At 56.0% G+C, this 18,822-nt stretch overlaps 1 protein-coding gene and 1 long non-coding RNA gene across 3 annotated transcripts in view; one reads left to right on the top strand and one right to left on the bottom strand.

Moving 5' to 3' along the window:
• Positions 1-16,850, bottom strand: part of DTX4 (deltex E3 ubiquitin ligase 4) — a 34,688-nt gene extending 17,838 nt beyond the window's left edge. For both annotated transcript variants that reach the window (XM_004777632.3, XM_045062941.1), the window contains exons 1-4: positions 16,633-16,850; positions 7,748-8,471; positions 1,254-1,315; positions 750-911 (exon numbers count right to left, since the gene is read on the bottom strand). In XM_004777632.3, coding sequence (XP_004777689.1) covers positions 750-911; positions 1,254-1,315; positions 7,748-8,471; positions 16,633-16,843 — 1,159 coding nt within the window. In that variant the 5' untranslated portion in view covers positions 16,844-16,850. The remainder of the gene's footprint in view (positions 1-749; positions 912-1,253; positions 1,316-7,747; positions 8,472-16,632) is intronic.
• Positions 3,920-14,829, top strand: LOC123387037. Its single transcript, XR_006601390.1, has 2 exons — positions 3,920-4,835; positions 11,531-14,829. It is a non-coding gene; the product is annotated as an uncharacterized LOC123387037 (long non-coding RNA).
• Positions 16,851-18,822: the final 1,972 nt, after the last annotated feature.

Genomic DNA, 18,822 nt, shown 5'->3' with positions numbered 1-18,822 from the left:
CTGTCCTGCTTCTATAGAATTAAGTTTCTATTAACTGAGAGCCCATTACTTGCTGGGCCCTGGGCCGAGTCACAATATAAGTGAGATCCCACTGAAACTTCGAAACAAGGTTGCCAGCTGGGGGCTAGGGGTGATGGTCAAAACATGTCACAGCCAGTACCGCAGCCGGAAAGACCAGCCGCGGAGCTAGAACGGGGTTCTTTGGGGGTGAGTGTAGGTACAGGTCCCGCTAGTGGCGGGATTGCACACCGGCAGGAGAGAGGCCCTGAAGGACGGTTTGCACAAATCTAGGGGCTCTAGAGGGACACAGGACGGTGGTTCGTCCCTGGCTGGCATGGATGCAGTCTGGCCCACACCTGCCCCATACTGGTTCCAAGCGCTGTCACCCCATCGTAAAGGTTATGAAAACAGGCTCTCTGCGGCCACACGACATGCAGTGGCAAAGTCGGGGTGTGAACCCAGTCTGTTTGGGTGCCAGGGCCAGGGCGATTTTCCTGTGTCACACCTCGTGGTTTTATGTTTCTCTCTTTGTGCTGCGTTTTTATCCTTAAAGCGTCTCCATCTGATTCGTACACAGTCCACATTGGGGACAGTCGTTGGGACGGGTACCAGTTGGGCCCACTTAGCAGATGCAGAAACGAAGGCACAGAAGGTGAAGCCATGGGTGTGACCTTCAGTGATGGCGGCCGAGCCAAGGCTGGGGCCCGAACTTTTGACTCCCATACCCCATAAGATAAGGAGGCCCATACCCTTCTTGGCTTGTTTTTTGGTCGTCTTGCGGCTCGTGTTGGAAACCCCTGGGATGGATTTGATTTCACTCTTGCTCACCGGGGGTGGGTGGAGGACCAGCTTTGGGGGCCTAGTGAGACACACAGGCAGCCCCGCAGCGCTCATGAGAATTCCAGTGATTCCTGGAAGGGCAGGGCATGAGGAAGGACGGCAGAGTTAGCGCCCAGCATCCCATAAACCACCCTCCCCACAAACCTACACTCTGCTTCCCAGCCAAGTTCTCAGAACTCACTTATTCTCCACCTCCCCTTCCTCGAAGTTTTCCCCAGAAATAGATGTATTCACTCACCTTCAACAGCATGCTTTGCTTTTAACAATCGGTTCTCCCCACACTCTTCCTGCCCTGCCAGCCTCACTCCTAAAACCCTATTCACTTTAATTCTTTCTCTTTTATAAATGCCCTCTACCGACATTCCTGCTTCCTCTTTCTGCCCTGAGCAAGGGCAGCCCAGGGTCTCTCTTACCTGCCAAGGCAGGGTTCACAGGACTGGTCCCATTTAGGTTTTTCACCGGGACGGTAGGGACCCTGTGGGAGACAAGAGTGGGTACGTTATGGTCTTGACAAGCGGGACAAAATGGGTTGGTGTTCGAACCCCCAAAATTCGCCCACTGAGGGGGGTTCCCCTTTTATACTGAAACTACGGATCCCTATTCAAGGCAGAGTCCATTCTTAGTACCACAAACAGAAGGGTTACCTTTATTTATTTATTTTTTAAAGATTCTATTGATTTATTTGTGGGGGAGAGGGGCAGAGGGAGAGGGAGACAGAGAATCTCAAGCAGACTCCCTGTGAAGTGTGGAGTCCGACGTGGGACTCGATCCCAGGACCCTGAGATCATGACCTGAGCCGAAATCAAGAATCAGATGCTCATCCGACTGAGCCAGGCATCACCAGAAGTGTTACCTCTAAAATCTGAGACCATCTCAGGGCGCCTGGGTGGCTCAGTGGGTTAAAGCCTCTGCCTTCGGCTCCAGTCATGAGCCCAGGGTCCTGGGATAGAGCCCTGCCTTGGGCTTTCTGCTCAGCAAGGAGCCTGCTTCCTCCTCTCTCTCTGCCTGCTTCTCTGCCTACCTGTGATCTCTATCTGTCAAATAAATAAATCAAATCTTTAAAAAATTAAAAAAAAAATAAAATCTAAGGCCGTCTCATTTAATACTGTGGCTCACTCCTCCCTTCCCACCTCAATCCCTCTTACCTTGCTCTATTTTTTTTTTCGCGGAACTTCTACGATTCTTTTAAAAATAAGTTGTTGCCTTACTACCTCCCCTTCCAGAATCAAAGCTCTGTGAGGGCAAATATCTTTGTTCCATTCAGAGCCTGACACTAGCAGGCATTCAGCGAGTATTGGTTGACCGAATGATAAATAAAGCAGCAAGTTCAAACCTGGGCGCACATTAGAGTCACCTAAGAAGCTGTTAAAAAGACAGAGCCCTGGGCCTGCATCAGAACTCCCACTGGTGGGGCCCAGGAACCTGCATTCCCACTAGCTTTGGCTAACAGGATGCAGCCCAACACTGGGAAACCACTGCTCCAACAGCTGTCACCCCTCCTTTTCCCTGAGAAATCTAAATATCAAGCAAAGCCTCCTCCTCTTTCTGTCCTTCTTCTCAGAAACCAGAGCCAGGCTGAGAGGAGTCCGCACAGCTGCCTGGGAAAGGCGAGGCCTCCCACGATGCCGAAGAGAGAAATACGGGACACGGGGGGCCGGGTATTGCACCATCCCACCCCCTCTCCTCCCCTGCCCCCCCACCGCCACCCAGGCTTCTACAGCTGGGCTCGGAGAGGAAAGTGGGCTGGGAGACGCCTGGCCTGGGTCACAGAGGACTCCAGGAGCCAGCGGTTCTGCTGTGGGGGCAGGGTTGTGCTGGGAAAACAGGAGGGGGGAGCCATGCTCCCTTGTGTCTTTATATTGTTTATTATTTGTTTGTTTGCCCATTCATAGTGAGCCCTACTTCATGTGGGACGTTCGGCTGGAGCCTCGGGATGCAGCCGCGAGCAAGGCAGCCCGTGGCCCTTCACCCTTGGGTGGTCATGGCGGGCAGGCACACAGCCCACCTGGTACCTGTCACAGTCATAACGGCTCACTGTGTATAAATCCATCCAAGACTTCCGACAACCTACGCAAGAGGTGCTATGATCATCGGCCTCATTTTATTACGCAAGGAGGCTGAGGCACAGAGAGGTTAAGCGAGCTTGGTGGACGCCACACAGCTGTGTATCACATCCAGGAAGTCTGGCTCCAGAGCCCCCTGTTGGAGCCACTCACCCTGCTGTGTCTTGGGTCTGTGCGAACCCCACAGTGCAGACAGAGAACATGGGAGCGCAGAGAGCATAGGGAATAAACCCACGACGAAGACAGAGGAGTGGGCACGGGGCTGAGCAGAGGGTCTGTCTGTCCCCCACATGCCTGCAGAGATGGGTGCTTCCCTGGCTGAGTCTTCCAGGGGCCCCTTCCTGGGCCCGTGACATGTGTGCTGGGGCTGTGAGAACGAAGTGAAAGAACAGATGTGGGATTGTTTGTGTCTCAACAGGCTACTCTTCCCCCAGGATAAAACAAACCCACATGGGGGGAGGGGAAGGCTGAATTCAACACAAAGGAAAGTCAGCCAGGAAAAGAGGCCCAGCCTTGCTTTTGGACTCCGTGACCTGCCCCACAGGGCCAGGCATGGTAAGGTGGACAGGAGTCAGGAGAACCAGGTTCGAGGCCAACCCTGCCAGTAACTCCTCATGAACCCCCTCAGTTTTTTCTGAGCCTTGATCACCTTACCCGTGACCCTGTGAGGGTCTGGAGTTAGCAGATGCTGGGGGGGGGGGGTTGCAGTGGCAGGGGAGACTTGAGGATTCCCTGCCTCAGTGCTTAAGAGCAAGGCAGCTGCCTAAGCCCTGGGTCCCCCACCTGGGCAGACTGGCATTCCCTGGGCAGGCCTAGCTCCCCACCAGGGGGCAGCGCTCCCCGTCCAGCCCCGCACCTGCCTTCCCCCCCTACCAGCTCCAAGGCCCCCCTCTTCAGCTGATAAGTAGCTGTGATCTGGGTGACAAAAGCCACCTTTGTTCCCACAAACTGGACTGGCAGGTTTCCACACCCACTCTGGTTAACCAGGAAGGAGTCCAATCCCCAGAGTACACACCCTGGGCAGCCCAAGGACCCAGGGAGGGGGCCAGGCCTGACGAGAGGGAGGGTCCACCTGAGGACCCCGGACTCCGGGCAGTACGGTGTCCCTGCCATTCCGGGAAAGGAACAATGTGTCCGCTGGCTCTGGATGGTGGAAGCCAACGGGAGGAGGCGGGTATCTGCTTACGGAATGCAGAAGGGAACCGTGGAAGGGCCCTGAGCAGAGGTTAGGAAACCTGCGTTCTCGTCCAGCTCGGCACAGTGGCTTTGGGCCTTTGGGAGAGTCACACAACCCCTTTGCACTTCTCCAACCACATCCGAGTCACCACACCCAAAAACGGGGCACCCTACTTCTCCGTCCACGGGGTCCCTGTGAGGATCCAGGTCAAATACTCTGTAAACAGGCAAGCCCTGTACAAATTGGGTGGTTATTTACATCTTGGTTTCCCAACCGTAAGAAGAAGCTGGGCTCCATAAAGCCTTTTCCTGCCGAAATCCTCCAGTCTTCTGAGATTCTGGAGGACATGGAGGGTACAGTGTAAAGTTGAGAGGTAGGCAATGCTTCGGATCCTTGAGTTGACCACAGCTGATAAGACCCTCCCCCACGGTGGTGACTGGTTAAAATGGAAACCATGGAGGTGGACCATGTCCTCCCCACCAGTCACACCCTGCTGGGGCCCCAGCTGTCTATGCCTGAGCCCTCCTTCCAGAAATCAGCGACCCAGCAACAGGCGTGCATCTCACACCCTTCAGGCAACTCCGCTCATCCAGTGCTGTCTGGCTTAACCATCCGAAGACACCCTCCCCCATTTTGCTGGGCTGTTCTCAGTTTCCATTTCTGTTTCTCAAGCACAAAACTAAGAAAAGGGAAGAGCTGGCAAGATGGCCGAAGGAGGGGGCTGATGGCAGGAGAAAAACTCTGCAGATATCATGGTGAGAAGTGCTGTTTTGGGGGCGGGGAGGGGGGGAGGTTGTGAGTTGTGAGCCAACCCAGGAATCCTCAGGCCGGACAATGGTCTTGTCTCTCCAGCAACCAAAGTCTCGCCGGAGATAGAGAAGCCTCAATTCTGGAGGAGAGGGCCAGAGGGGCGACTCCTGCCCCCCCCCCATGCTGCAGGCCTCCCCCTCTTCTCTTTAGAAACCCCCTGCTTGTGTCTCTGAATAATTCACAGGGTCTTTTGTTCCCCGCAAACCCTTCTCTTCAGCCCACCTCTCCCGCCCTCCCTGGTCTTCCTCTTTTCCGTGGGAAAGTTGCTTGAAGAGCTCACGGACAGGGAGAGGAGGGGAAGGGGCCATTCCACGACAGAAGGTCGACGGCAGGGCCGCACAAAGAGAGTAAGCACGCTAATTAAATGGCCCAGAAAGACTGGAGGACAAGATGGTGGTGGGGGGCGGTGAGGTGGTGGTAAGAGATAGAAAAAGGAAAGGGCTGGAAGATAGAGGGGCAGGGCGGGGCCTCCCCTCTCGGAACACAGAGCGGAAAGAAAAGCTTGTTTCTATAGCCCTTTTGAAAAGGCTCTGCCCGGACCTCCGCCCCATTCTCTCGCTCCAATTCCACTGGCAGGCAGGGGGAATAAAGCAGAGAGATAAAGAGCCGCCAGTTCCCTGGGTGAGATTTAAAGGGATCTGGGGGTCCTTTGGCTCGGTTAGGGCGTGGGGTTACTTGGTATTTGCCACGGGCTCCAGAAATGAGGTGGGACATTTGGCTCCGCTCAGCTCTGACTTCAACAATGACCTTCGATAGATACGTGTGAACAAGAGCAGCAAACCCGGACCAGACGCTTCCTATGGGCCATGCACTGTGCGCCACCTAGACACTGAGTATTTCATTGAAGTCTTGTGACAGCTCTGAGAAGGGAGGTACTAGTACTCTCCCATTTCGCAGATGAATAAACTGAAGACTGAGGGAGGATAACCTGCGCCAAGTTACAGACCAAAGAACTTGGGCTCCCACCCCGGGCGGTCAGGCTCGGGAGGCTGTGTTTCTCGTCCACTTCAAGACCCTCCCTCTGCCACTCAAATAGTTACCCCGGAGTTCTGTCAGGGGCCCTAAGGATGCTGCTGGCTGACCTGGGGAAGAAAGTGAGCCGTGGTGTGATTTCGGGGCCCATTCCCCTCTCCCAAATACTGTCAGCTCAGAAGTAGTCGTAGGAAAATCCTGTGCGCCTGACCAGCACCTGACCATTCCCGAAAGGCCCTCACATACAACAAGGAGCTGAGCTTTAGCCAAAAGGACAGAGGACAAGGGGACTAAAACCCGGGGCTCCAACCCCCACTCTAAGACACCTGAGCCACGTGACCGTCGTTGGAAAGTGAATTCTGAGCTGGGGGCCCAGGTCTGACTTGGGGCACGGGGCCAGGGGACGAGATAACACCGGCAAGCACCCCTGATAAACTCTCACGGATGATCTCCCTTCGTGGAGGCTTCCACAGCGTCTCCATGAGGCGGGCAAGGGGAGCCCGACCATCCCCATCCCATGCACAGGAAACGAGTTTGCAGAGACGGTGGCTTCGTTCAGGGGCCGGAGTGAGGGCTGGGCCTCTCCTTCTGCAGCTCCTCTCCTCCTCTTTCCTCCCGCTGCTGAACCTCTGTGTGCAGACAGCCTCTTCTACGCAGTCTGAGGTTTTACACTCTGGTGTTCAACCTCACTGTAAACCCCCATGCCCATCTGGGGCTCAGGGGACACATGCAGGGCGAGGCCCTTCTGGAAAAAGGGAGAGCAGGCCGATGGGAGAGGCCCATCTCACCAGAAACCAGGAGCTGGCAGGCAAAGGCCGTGAGCACCACATGGACCTGGGTGTCTCCCATGTGAAAATCAGGAAGCCCAAGAGGATCACAGAACCCACGACAACACCAGCCTGTCCCAGGAAGTACTAAGGCAATGCACAGAAAGTGCCTGGCACACACAAAAGTACTCGCCAAACATGTACTATTATTTCCAATCTGGAGTGAGCCCTCCAGTTTCTGAGGAAAGGGGCTAACCACATTTGGCGCCTACTATAGGCTGGGCACTGTGGGGTGTGCTTGACAGAGAAGCAGCAGGCAGAGTCAGAACAGGAGGGCTGGGGCACCTGGGTGGCTCAGTGGGTTAAAGCCTCTGCCTTCGGCTCAGGGCATGATCCCAGGGTTCTGGGATCGAGCCCCCCATTGGGCTCTCTGCTCAGCAGGGAGCCTGCTTCCTTCTCTCTCTCTCTGTTTGCCTCTCTGCCTACTTGTGATCTGTCTTTCAAATAAATAAATAAGATCTTTGGGGAAAAAAAAGAAAAGAAAAGAACAGGAGGGCTCTGTCAGACTTCCCAAAGCTTGAATCCTGGTCTCAGCTAATGAACGCTCTGTGCCTTTGAGCAAGGGAACCTCTGGTTTCTTCATGGGTGAAATGGATCAAAATGCCTACTTCAAAGATTCGATGTAAGGATTAAATGAGGTGATAGAGCCCCCAGACGAGATTCTGGTGGGAGCTCATTTAGTATTGCCTGTTAGGGTGTGGTGCGCCTACCCTTGCGCTCTCAGCAGCCGGCCTAACACCGGGATTATCACCAGCCTTTGCAGAGGAGGAAGTCAGGACTCTGGGATGTTAGGGATCTGTCCTGAATCCCAGAGCTATGCCAAGTCTCAATCAGAAGCCAGATATGATGGCCCCAGAGGACTGCAGAGAGACCCCAGACGGATCCCACCTTCAGCCACCACACGGCTCCGCCCTCCTCCCGCAAAGGCAACCCAGAGGGTCAGGACAAGATCACAGAGAGCTTAAGTCTTGGCAGCCCCTCTCTCACCTCTGGCCTGGGTCAGCCGGGTGGATGCCCCTTATGAGTAAATGGCGGGAGACAGTCCTGGGAGTACCTACCCAGAGGCGATCAGCACCCGGGACTGGGCAATGGCCAATCGCTGCAGGTTGGTCCGATTTAAGGTCGCCAGGGCCACCCTTCCGGTCTTGCCGTTGGCTCCGGGGGGACTGGCGGGAGAACCCACGGTCACCCCTGCGGGCGTGTTGGAGGCCTGTCGCCGGATCACCTGCGATGGGACAGTCTTCGTCGGGCCTCGGACGGTGCCCGTGCTGTCCAGTGGCTTGGCCCCAGGGCCTGGTGGGGGGGGCAGCTTGACGGCTCCAGATGGGGGCATGTTCTTGCGGGCGGCTGGGGGCTGCAGCGGACCGGCGCCCCCGTTGGCCACGGCGGCCTTGACGCTCATCACGAGGACGCACTGCGGGCAGGAGCAGGGCGGGGCCGCAGGCGAGGCAGCCGACGCGGGGCTGGCCGGCCAGGACTGGGCCTTCGGCAAGGTGCCGGTGACCATCGGGTAGATGAGATCCAGGCGCCGGCGGACGCGGCGTTGGCGCTGGGTCTGCCGGTTGATCTGGCCCATGGTGCTGAAGTCAATGACGTAGCTAAAGCCGATGGAAGTGAGGTCGATCCAGGGGTGCTGCTTCTCATAGGCGTGCTGGATGGTGATGCCCACTTCCATGTCGTAGGGCGTCCAAGAACCGTTGTCATTCTCCCATTCCCACACCACGCCCTTGCCGGGGGCCGAGGACGGGTCGTAGTAGTTGCGGCGAACCGGGCGGAGCGTCCCTGCCAGAGTGAGATGGAGGACAGGGTCAGGGTCAGCCAGGACTGAAACCGGATTGTGTTACGTTCAGAGGCAAAGAGGAATCGAATCGGTCCTGTTGCGGGGCCAGGCCCTAGGCTGCCCGCTGGGGTAGCAGCTTTGAGTGAGATACCTTCCTGCACAAGGAGTGTGTCCTTGCAGGGGTGGGAGCATCTTGGTGACAAGGTGAAGGGTGTGGGGCCCAGCGGGATACCTGAAAGAGCCCCTGCCCATTTGCAGTTCTGAGACCTTGGGTCTGCAGCCAGACTGATTCACTTCCGAGCGTATGAGTGTACGTAGAACTCCCCAACCTCCTCCCCTGAGAAACAATGAGTCCTTCGCAGAATTTTTGTGAAAATTAAATGTGACCCACTTAATTCGTTCAAGGAATATATATTTGCCAGGTTCTAGATCTCTCCTGCACCTGCACTGAGGCACTGAAAGCCCTTGACACATAGTAGGGGCTCATAAATATGGAACCCCTTCTCCCCTAGCCTCTAAATGTCCCTGCCTGATGATGAAGTTTTAGAACCCAGTTGAGGTTCGGTGCTTTGTGTTCAGCCAGCCTCCTGCTCCCTCATCATCGAGGGCTACTACGAAGGGAAAGAACAAAGGGTCACAGAAGCCTGCAGGCCGGAGGAAGAAGACTCTGCCTCCAGGAAGGCTGCCAAGCAGCCCGTGGAGCTAGAGCATGCTCCCTGTCCCTTTAAGGGTGTAGTAAAAACAAAAATAGAAAATCAGGTTACGAGAACTCTCTTACACTTAGGAGCTTTAAATCATATACTTAAATCGTATATTTAATTCAGTAGTGATGAGCGTAATAATTTTCTATTTCTCTAGCATCTTTCTTTCAAAAAGCCCAAACCCTCCTAAAGATAGGATTATTTTCATTTTCAGTCTCACTAAGGGAGGGGGCAAGGAAAGGGGGCCAGCATCCGTGCAGAGCAGGAGTACAGCAGAAATGAACCTGCGGGACTGGAGGGAAACTAAGCCTGTAAGTCTTGCCTCCTCCCCCACCCACCCCACACCTGGATTCAGACTCATGCCCAGTCAGGGCTCATTTCATGGATATCAACATCAAGGCTGAAGATGCCCGGGTCAAGGCAGGGTGAGGCGGCCTGGGAGGACCCCAAGGGTGCTTGAATCTCGCATCTGTGGCTTAGGCTCTAGCCATCAAAGTGGTGGGAAAAGGCTCCCCTAGCCGGCCTCTGACCCACCCCCTCCTCCATCCCAGAGGGAGACACCAAGACTGGGGACAGAATTCCATTCAAGGGGGGAAGAAAAGGAACAATGGCTATTCAGGCCTTTGCCAGGGTCATAACCCGCCCCCAACCCCAACTCCGAGCCCCTTAATGACCCAAAACATCAACATTCAGAGGCCGGAGGGAGAAGCGAAACAATTCCCTATTCAGCACCAGGACTTCTGCTGGGGGAACTGTGGTGGGGGTGGGGGGGTACGGGATGGGAGGAAGAGAGGAGGAAGAAGGGGGTGGGCAGGAGCTCCCTGGTCTGCCTCCATTTCCTTCCTAAGTAGCCAGCTCACTGGGGAACAAAGAGCACAGGCTTTGGGTCCAACAGCGGAGGCTCTGTCCCTTCCAGCTGTGTGATTAAGCCTCAGTTTCCTCCTTCGCTTGGGCCAGGGTAGCTACTTCAAAAGGTGGATTTGCGGGTTAAAGGAAGGACTGAATATAAGGCACTAAAATAACACCTGCCACAGGGCAAGAGCTCAATAACAGTTGGTTGATTATCATTGTAAGTTATTTTCTATTATATGTCTATGCCGATGGAGACAGCATAGGGAAAGTTGAGTTCAGAGGATGTGGGGTGTGTGTTTGTGTGAGTGAAAGAGAGAGATTATAGGTAACTCCTTATACAATCTTTATTATTTAGGAAACTCCTAACTCATCCCATATGATCTTCATGGCAATCCTAAGAAACACCTTTTAGAAATGAGGAGATTACGTTTAGAGAGCTTAAATGACCCTGTTTTATATTCTTTCCAGGGTGGCAGGGGCAATGCACTTGTCCAGTGCTCCCCAGTGTACCCAAGAGGCAATTTTTAACAGTGGGACCAACCTCAGAGATGCTGGAGAGCTGCCACAGAACTTCTGGAAGCTAGCTGTGGCTCCCCCAGGTTTAGCTCCCCCATGCTTGCCTTTTCCTCTACTCCTCTCATCCTCCTGCGTTCCCTTACCTACTATTTCCCAGCTCCCCCCCCCCCCACTTGAGACACCCTCCTTTGCCATTTTTACCTAATGAAGTTACCCTCATTCGGGTCCTATGCCATTTGCCAACAGTTTCCTGAAATGTTCTCCCAGTGCAGGCCCCCTGCCTCCCGGGAGGTCTGGGGTACTTATCTGTGGATTCCTGCCCCTGCGCTGTGTGTGCCTGTGCCGGCCTCGGCATTCTTCGTAAGGGGGTCCTTAAGCAAAGGCAGAGACACCACCATCCAGCCCTAAGCTCTAGCACCTAGGGCGCTGCCTGGCTCTCAGAAGGACTCAGTTAACGTGCTATGATTGACGGAAGACTTCTGGCTACTTGGGCATTTAATCATTTATCCCATGCTGCTACTCAACCCACCGGCTGCTCTGCGGATTCTGGCCCTACTCAAATAGCTTACAATCTAAAACTAGACAAGTGTGCGCATCACTATTTATGAAGCAGAATGTGCAAAGAAGAAGGGTGCCCACAAAAGGCCCGGGGGCTGAGAGAATTCACCCACATCCCTTTCGTGCTAAAACCCCTTTCCACGACCTCCCCTTAGGTCACAGGATCTGACCCTCCCAGCCCCCAATGTCTGCGGGCCACCTCATGCCCCGGGACCTGTGCCCACGTTGGAGCAACAGTGACCTCTTCTCCACTCCCCCAACCCCCCTGCTTCTCCTCTGGGGCCTTTCCACAAGGCTGGTTCCTTTCCCAAACCCTCTGTCATCTTTTTTGCGCTCATCCTTCAGAGTTTGCTCATTTCCTCAAGGAAACTTCTCCGGGCTGCCCTCACCAGGTCAGATTCCCACTCTTATTTATTTATTTATTTTATTTACAGCATTTATCCTGATGTGCAGTCACACGTTTCTTGGTGGAATTAATTTGGTGAATGTCAGTCTTTCTTCACTGAACCCCCAGTCCTGCAGGGTGGGTATCAGGTGTCTGCTCATGGCTGTCTCCCTGGTGCCTGACATGTCCCAGGAGCTCCATAAATACTGACTGAATAAATGAAAGAATGACGGGTCGGAGAACATTTCAAAGAAATGGATGACAAGGACCGCAAGGCTTGCACGAGAAGGAGAATTTCAACAGGCGAAAATGGCATCTCACTAGAAGGGGCTTTGTGACTACTTGGGGGAGGGGGTGTCAGAGAACCCTAAGGGAATACATAAAGATAAAAAGACATCTGTTTGTCAGGAGTCAGGGGGGAATAGAAGGCAGAGAAACCTGGAAAGATGTGTTACAGCCAAAGCAGAGACAGTCTGGAGGGCCAGGCAGGGATGCTGGGTTTTATCTGTAGGCACTGAGGGGCCAGTGATGTCTGTGACACAGAAGTGACGGGACCAGAGCTGCTCTGGTCATGAATTCCACGTGAGAGGTAATGAGGGTCCTGGCAGTGAACATGAAAAGGAAGTGACAGACTGGAGGGACCCTAGGGAGAAGAAGTGGGTAGGACTTGACCTTGAGTAGCTGAATGCTTTCGGTGACAGATTCCAGGATCACCTGCTTCCGAATCTCCTGGGGTGCCGATTAGCAACACCTTCTAGAGTTCCCACCGGCCACTACGAGGAATCACTGGCCTCTCTGGGGCCTGGGAATCTGCATGGGAACAGCCACCCCGGATTTTCATCACGCACAAGAATTTCAGCAGCTGGGCCACAAGGTCCATGCGCCTCGCTCGGCACACTGGGCACCTAAACAAGGCTCTGAACAAGAGTCAAAGAATCCTGAGGTCTTGACAATGGGCAGGTGATAAAACGGTGGCACCATCTGCAGGCAGAAGGGTGTCAAGGGTCAAGGGGAAGAGCTGGATTTTGGAAGGAAAGGTGCTGAGTTCATTCAGCCCCAGCGGGTTAGAGACAGAGGCAGACCTCAGAACCAAAGCTGTGGGACAGAAGAATGTCACTGTGGGGTTTCCGTTCTCTATTGTCAGAGACCTCTGTAATCTGGAATGGGTGAGTCCTGGCCTCTTCTAAACGCAGGACCATGAACCGGATGATCTGAGGAATCCACTTAGTCCTTGGGTGCAGTGACCCAAAGAAAAAGCCTCTAATGGGATAGAAATCATGAATGGTCATAAACTAGGCAAGGAGAAAGAGAAAGAAACTCCGTTTTTCCTGGCAACTCAGACACCTGCATTCCAAAGCACCTGAGTTGTTTTGGCTCCTGGGAATTGCGGGAGACACCTTCCAGGCATGACCCTGTCTCAAGGGCACTTTACATCTGTGCATCCCTGTGCCAGAGAATTCTGGGCCCCTCCAACCCCACTGGAATGTCCCACTCAGCCCCACTGGAATGTCCCACGAGGGCAAAGCCCCAGATGTCCCGCTCCTGGGCTATCCCACGTGTCTGCACGAAGTGGGCGTCCCAGAACTGTTCACCGATGACGGAGGAGAGCGTGGGACACTTGATTTGGCATCTCAGCTCTGCCTTTGACTAGCTGTGCAACGGGGAATGACATACTCTCTTCCAAGTTGTTTCCCTGCCTGTAAAATGGGGATGGTAGGTCCGTCCTAAGATCGCTGTGAGGACTAAACGACAATGCGTGCGATGGGCCTGCGGCCTCCCCCACAGTGTCACAGCCACGTGGCCCTCATGACACTCGCGTCCTCTCCGGTGCTCACACAGGGCAGAGGGTCTTGTGGGGACCTAAACATCAGCTTCTGTCAAAACCACTCATCTCTCTCCATCTGACCTTTCTCACCATATTAAAGACCCAGAAGAGGCAAAATTTGCAGAGAAAACCTGGAGCTAGAAAGGACCCTGCCTCGCACCAGGTCACTTCTGAGCAGCGTCCTAACTGGTGCAGAGGCCAAACGCAGTCCCCTGGCATGATGACAGGACAGGGCCCAGAGGATTCTTAAGGCTGCGCTTCATTCCACAGAGAAACACGAGGCCTGAGCAGCTATATGACTTGTCCAAGGTCACACAGGAAGCCAATGAGTCTGCCCACTCCCAGCCTGGGGCTCCCCACGTCCTGGGGCTGGAGCCCTGCAGGTGGTGACCGTCAGAGGTACTGACGATACAGGGGGCACGGATGCTGAAGGACACTGTCCTGTGACAGAAAAGGCGAGTCTGGTCAAGATAAATGACCACAGATGGACAGGACCCAACCAAGGCTCTGGGAGCAGCCAAGACCATGCCCTCCACCGTCCACCTTCTCCCTTCCTCCAGATTCCTTAGCCCAAAACACTCGCGGAGACCAGCACCGAGTGCAAATAACCTCAAACCCAGACACGGTGAGGGGAGGAAGGGCCCAGAGCAAACAAAGGCAGCAGAGGGTATCTGTGACCTCCCAGCCATCTCCCTGGAGACAGGGTGGGCATGGCTGGAGCCCGGGGAGCCCAGAGTCTGAGGCCTCCCTCCCAGCAGGGCAGGCAACTTCTGAAGAAACAGGGCTCCCGTGTCAGGAAATGTCCCCACATAGAGGAGGCAACAAAAAGAGAGAAGACTCGCCTCTAGGCAGGGGACTTCCAGCTCTCCTTTGTTTATGGGGATGTTTCTGGTTCCCAGCTTCAAACTGTGGCTTGGGGATGGCGGGTAATTTAATTAAACATTGCTAGGGCTTGGCTGAGGTTGCCTGGGCGCCGGCAGGATAAAGTTCCTACCCTGTCGTGGCCTCATCAATGAGCTATATTGAGAGGAGCTCTGCGTCTGCTGGCAGAGAAGGGAGAGGAGGGGGCTCCGAGCCCAGAAACCCAGAGATTCTATTCTGCTTTGACAAGCTCCTTGACAGCCCGGCATTCCTGGGAATTCAGCCCAGCGCCTCCGGCACCCAGCACAGGGCCTGGCACTCGGAGCGAGGCGCTCAGTACCCGCTCACCCACCGACCACTAGAATGAGCGCATGGAATCCAAAGCAGTCTGAGTCCTGCGCCTCTAAGACGGACTCGAATATAAAACAGGCCCCGCGGCCGTCTTTAAAATGATGCAGGGCTAGCTCTCTGCCTCCGGCCTCCAGTCTGAGGGGACTCATGGCTGTGGTCAGCCTGTCCCCAGGGAAGGGTAGTCAGACCTGGGGGAAAGGGGGGAGATAATGCTTCAGTCCCTCAACCCCATGTTCTCTGTGCCTTCACTTCTGTCAAAAGGTCGTCTTTCTTCCCCATCTTAGACACCCCAAAACAATGATTAAACTTCACTCCCTCCCAAATGTGGGACAGGGGCTGGGACCTTTAGGTCACCAGGGTGTTTCTCCATATGCTAAAGAGATTCAGGCTGAAACAGAAAAGCGAACGCCTTCCGGCCTGCTTATTCCGGAGCAGGACCGGAATGCCCTGTCAGCAGGTGTCTTAACTGCGAGTCCTCCTTGGTCCCTCCTCCGGGGCTCGGCAAACCATCACCACCCCTCACCCCCAATCCGCCGCCTCCAACCTCACCTCCACAACCTTTACCCCAATTGCCCAATTACATCCTCCCCCTCCCCCTGCACCACACTTAATCCTCTTTCTCAATCTCCCTACATTCCTCCGCATCCCCCCTCCCCCCAGGCGCTCTCAGCCTCACCTCCCTCCGTTTCTCAGCAGGGCTTAAGCCCCTCCAGATGCTAAGACTTCTGGCATCCTTTCCCCCCAGAAAGCTTTACTCAGCTGCCCGGTATCTGCAAAGTCCCTGGCAAAAAGGCTATTGGTAGTTACGATTAAAGATGGGGACATGAGGGTGGAAAGACGCCTCTTTCCCATGACAATTCTAATTAGCACACAGGATGTGGGGGCTTTCCAAGGCGGCTGGGATGCCCGGCTCAGGCAGCTGTTCTCTGATCCTCTGGGACTCCCCGGGTCATCCTGCTTAGCCCCTCCCCAGCACACCTGCTTCTGCAGGCTCCGGGGTCACACTCTTGGGAAAGCCCAGCCAGAATTCCAGAAACAGTCTCCCACCCTCGTAAAGAGAATCCTAGAAAGGCAGACTTGTCCCAGGTCCTCTGAAGCCTGGCCACCCTGAGCTGAGCGAAGACCAGCTGCTCGGTCCTGCCAGGGACCCATCCCCCTGACCTCCTCCCTGCAAGGCTTTCCGCTTTGCTCTGACCTGGAAAGGCTGGTCAGGAAGCAAGTGGGATTGTGGCGGCCACAGTGGCAACTGGATTCACATGAAAAGATAGGGGTTTGGTGCTCTGGGAGACCAGAGTGTCCCTCAGAGGGGGCAGTTTCAGGAGGAAGCTTGGGTACCCTTCCTCCTTAGGAATCCACCACCTCCTCCTCCTACACGGACAAAGGGAGCGGCTTCCCTGCCAGGCATTCCGGAGCCGCGTCCCTCCCCCTCCTCTCCCCATCTGCTCAGGCCTGTTGCTTCAGCACTTGCAGTGCAGAGGCGGCACCGGCCAATGCCACCGCATCCAGGGCCTTCCATGTCCCGGAATCCCCCAGCTCCCGGTGCCCCTCCCAGGGCGACCACCCTTCCCATGCTAGGGCACCGCCAACGCCTCCGGGGAACCCCTTCTTCCCTTCCGCGGGTCCCACCCCCGGGAGCCAGCTGTGGGAAGGCATCCCACACAGAAGGGGCAGAGGCAGTCAGGTGGGTGACGAGGGGGACGTGTGTCAGTCCCAAGGGTGCCTGAGGCAAAGCAGGGTCAGCCAAGGTGTGAGGATGAGAGCAGGAAGCCTTTCCCAGCGGCTGGGATGGCTTGCGGGCTGGGCCGGCCCTCGAATTTCTACACGGGAGAAGTTGGGGCCAGCGAGCGCTTAAAAGGGGGCGCGGAAAGGGGTCACTTAGGGGCTCGCTTGAGGCTCCCTCTGCATAACGAGAACCCTGATAGTACTTGCAGGGACATTTATTGCAGGGGGATTGTAAGAGGATGGTGGGGAGTAAAGCGCCCCCTCCACAACCACCTCCCGGTGACACACTGCGCGGAGTTGAGGACTGGGTGGGTCCCGGGGGGCTCTCGAGGCAGGAGATCCCAGGGCAGGGAGGGGAGGTGGGCGCGGGTGGGGCAGGGGCGCCGGCTCACCCGTGTCCTGGCGGAACTGGTTCATGGACTGCAGGTCGATGATGTAGGGCGCGAGACGGCTGTCCACCTGGCCCAGCACCACGCTGCCCCCCGCGCGGGGCCCGGCGCGGACCACCGCCTCGATGTGGTGGCTCACGGCCGGGCTGTAGGGACGCCAGCGGCCGTGCTCGTTCAGCCATTCCCAGACCACCACGGCCGAGGCCAGGAGCATGGCGAGCCCCGGGCTGCGGCGGCGGCGGCGCTGCTCTGCCTGCCTCCCGGGCCCCGCGCGCGGGTCCTCCTCCGCTTCCTCCTGCGCCGCCGCCCGCGGGCCTCGGCCGCGCCCCCAGCGCCGCGCCCCGCCGCCCCGGGCAGCCTCAGCTCCGGCCCATGGGCCGCTCCCCAGCCGCGCATCCACCGGGGCCCGGACACCCGGGCCGCCCGGCTCCGACCGCGCGCCGCCGCCGCCGCCGGGGTCCGCCGCTGCCGCCGCTGCTCCGTGGGGTCCAGCGGCTTCATGCAAATGCCCGGCTTTCCGCAGACGGACCCCCGCCTTGCAAAGCCCGGGCGGGCGCGCGGCCGGAGCTGGGCTGCCGGGGAGGCGAGCCCCGAGCCCTCGCACCAGTTGCGCCTCCGGCTCTGCAGACGCCGGGGTGGGATCTCGCCGCGCGCTCGCGCTCGGAAAGGCACGCCGGGCTCCCCTCCCCGCCCGCCCCCCCTGCCCACCCTCTGGCCGCGCGGACGCTGTCGCCGTCTCGCCGAGAGCTCCCCCTCCCTGCGGCTCTGCTCAGTCGCCTCCAGAATGAAGGGCCCCTCCCGAGCGGGGCGCTAAGGCAAACCCGCACCTGCGGGGGTTTCCCCCGTCCCCAGGAGCCCCAAAGCGACAGGCCATGACGCGGCCCCGGGACCGCAGCTGTCGCCCGCCACCGCTTTGCAGCCTCCCTCCCAGAAATGGAATTTTCTTTCTTTCTTTTTTTAATTCATCGTGATCGGTGTCCGCAGCGCCAGCTCCGAGACACGATGTCTCCGGCTCGCGCACGCACTCTCACTCACACACTCGCACACACGCGCCCGCACCCCCACGCCCTCCTTGCAGGGCTCCTATTACCTCATCCTCGCCCGCATCCTTAGCTGTCCGTCAAGGATGCGGAGCCACGCCCCTGACTGCCAGGCCGCTGCCCCGGAGCGCACACGCCCCCTGCTGGCCCAAGGCGACGCGTGCGGCCCAAGGGCCTCAAGCTACGGCTTGAGACTCTAACCTCTGCTCCCCGGACCCAGGGCAAAGGGATGCAGCAATTTGATGGACGGTGGGTTTATGTCGTCCATGTGGAGCGCAAATGTATTTTTTTCTGGTCTGCCTCGATGATGCTATAGTCCAGAAAGTACAGGCTACATCGATTTATTCCGCAGAGTTTCTTTGAAGGAAATAATGAGACACTAGGACAGGCACAAGCCAGGCTTGGCTATTTTCTCTGTCACTAGTTAACATGGAAAATAATCTAGAAGGGCAGATGAACTTCAGGATTTCGTGTTAATTTTGCCAGAGAACGCAGACTTCACATGAATTTACATGATGAAGAAGATCCAGGATAAGATAGAGAAATATAAAAACAGTGTATGTGTTCAGGACTGGGATTACGAATCTCTTTGAGACACTCCTTTTCTCTCATAGTTTCATAAACTTTTTTTGTTGTGGAAGATTTGCTGTCCCACAGCCATCCTTTCTTCTATCATTAGTATTACCCCTAACTTCTTCATCCCTCCGCCCTCGCCTCGCCCCTCACAGGGTTCGAAATACAAAGCAAAAGAAAAATATCAGAAATGTTCTTCTTGCAGCTCCTGGGTGGCTCAGTCGTTGGGTCTCCGGCCGAGCCCTTGGCTCGGGCCATGATCTCGGGGACCTGGGATGGAGCCCCACATCCCGGTCCCTGCTCAGCGGGAAGCCTGCTTCTCCCTCTCCCACTCTCCCTGCTTGAGTTCTCTCTCTCGCTGTCTGTCAAATAAATAAAGTCTTTAGAAAAGAAAGAAAGAAAGAAGCAGAAGGAAAAAAAGAAAGAAATCTCCTTCCAGCCTCCAAAAAGCGCTAGGATTGAGGCTACCTGGGAGCCGTGTTCCTAATGGTGCCTTTACCCAAAAGGCTCCCTAGCATGACTTCTAGAGATTCCAGTTAGTCTCTCCCAAAGGCCACCCTCCCAATCCGATTCAATCAAC

This window comes from Mustela putorius, unplaced genomic scaffold, assembly GCF_011764305.1.
Source record: "Mustela putorius furo isolate JIRA1106 unplaced genomic scaffold, ASM1176430v1.1 tig00000127_pilon_pilon_pilon, whole genome shotgun sequence".
Taxonomy (NCBI): domain Eukaryota; kingdom Metazoa; phylum Chordata; class Mammalia; order Carnivora; family Mustelidae; genus Mustela; species Mustela putorius.
The sequence above is the reverse complement of the archived record's forward strand: the minus strand, read 5'-3'. Positions and strand labels throughout refer to the sequence as shown.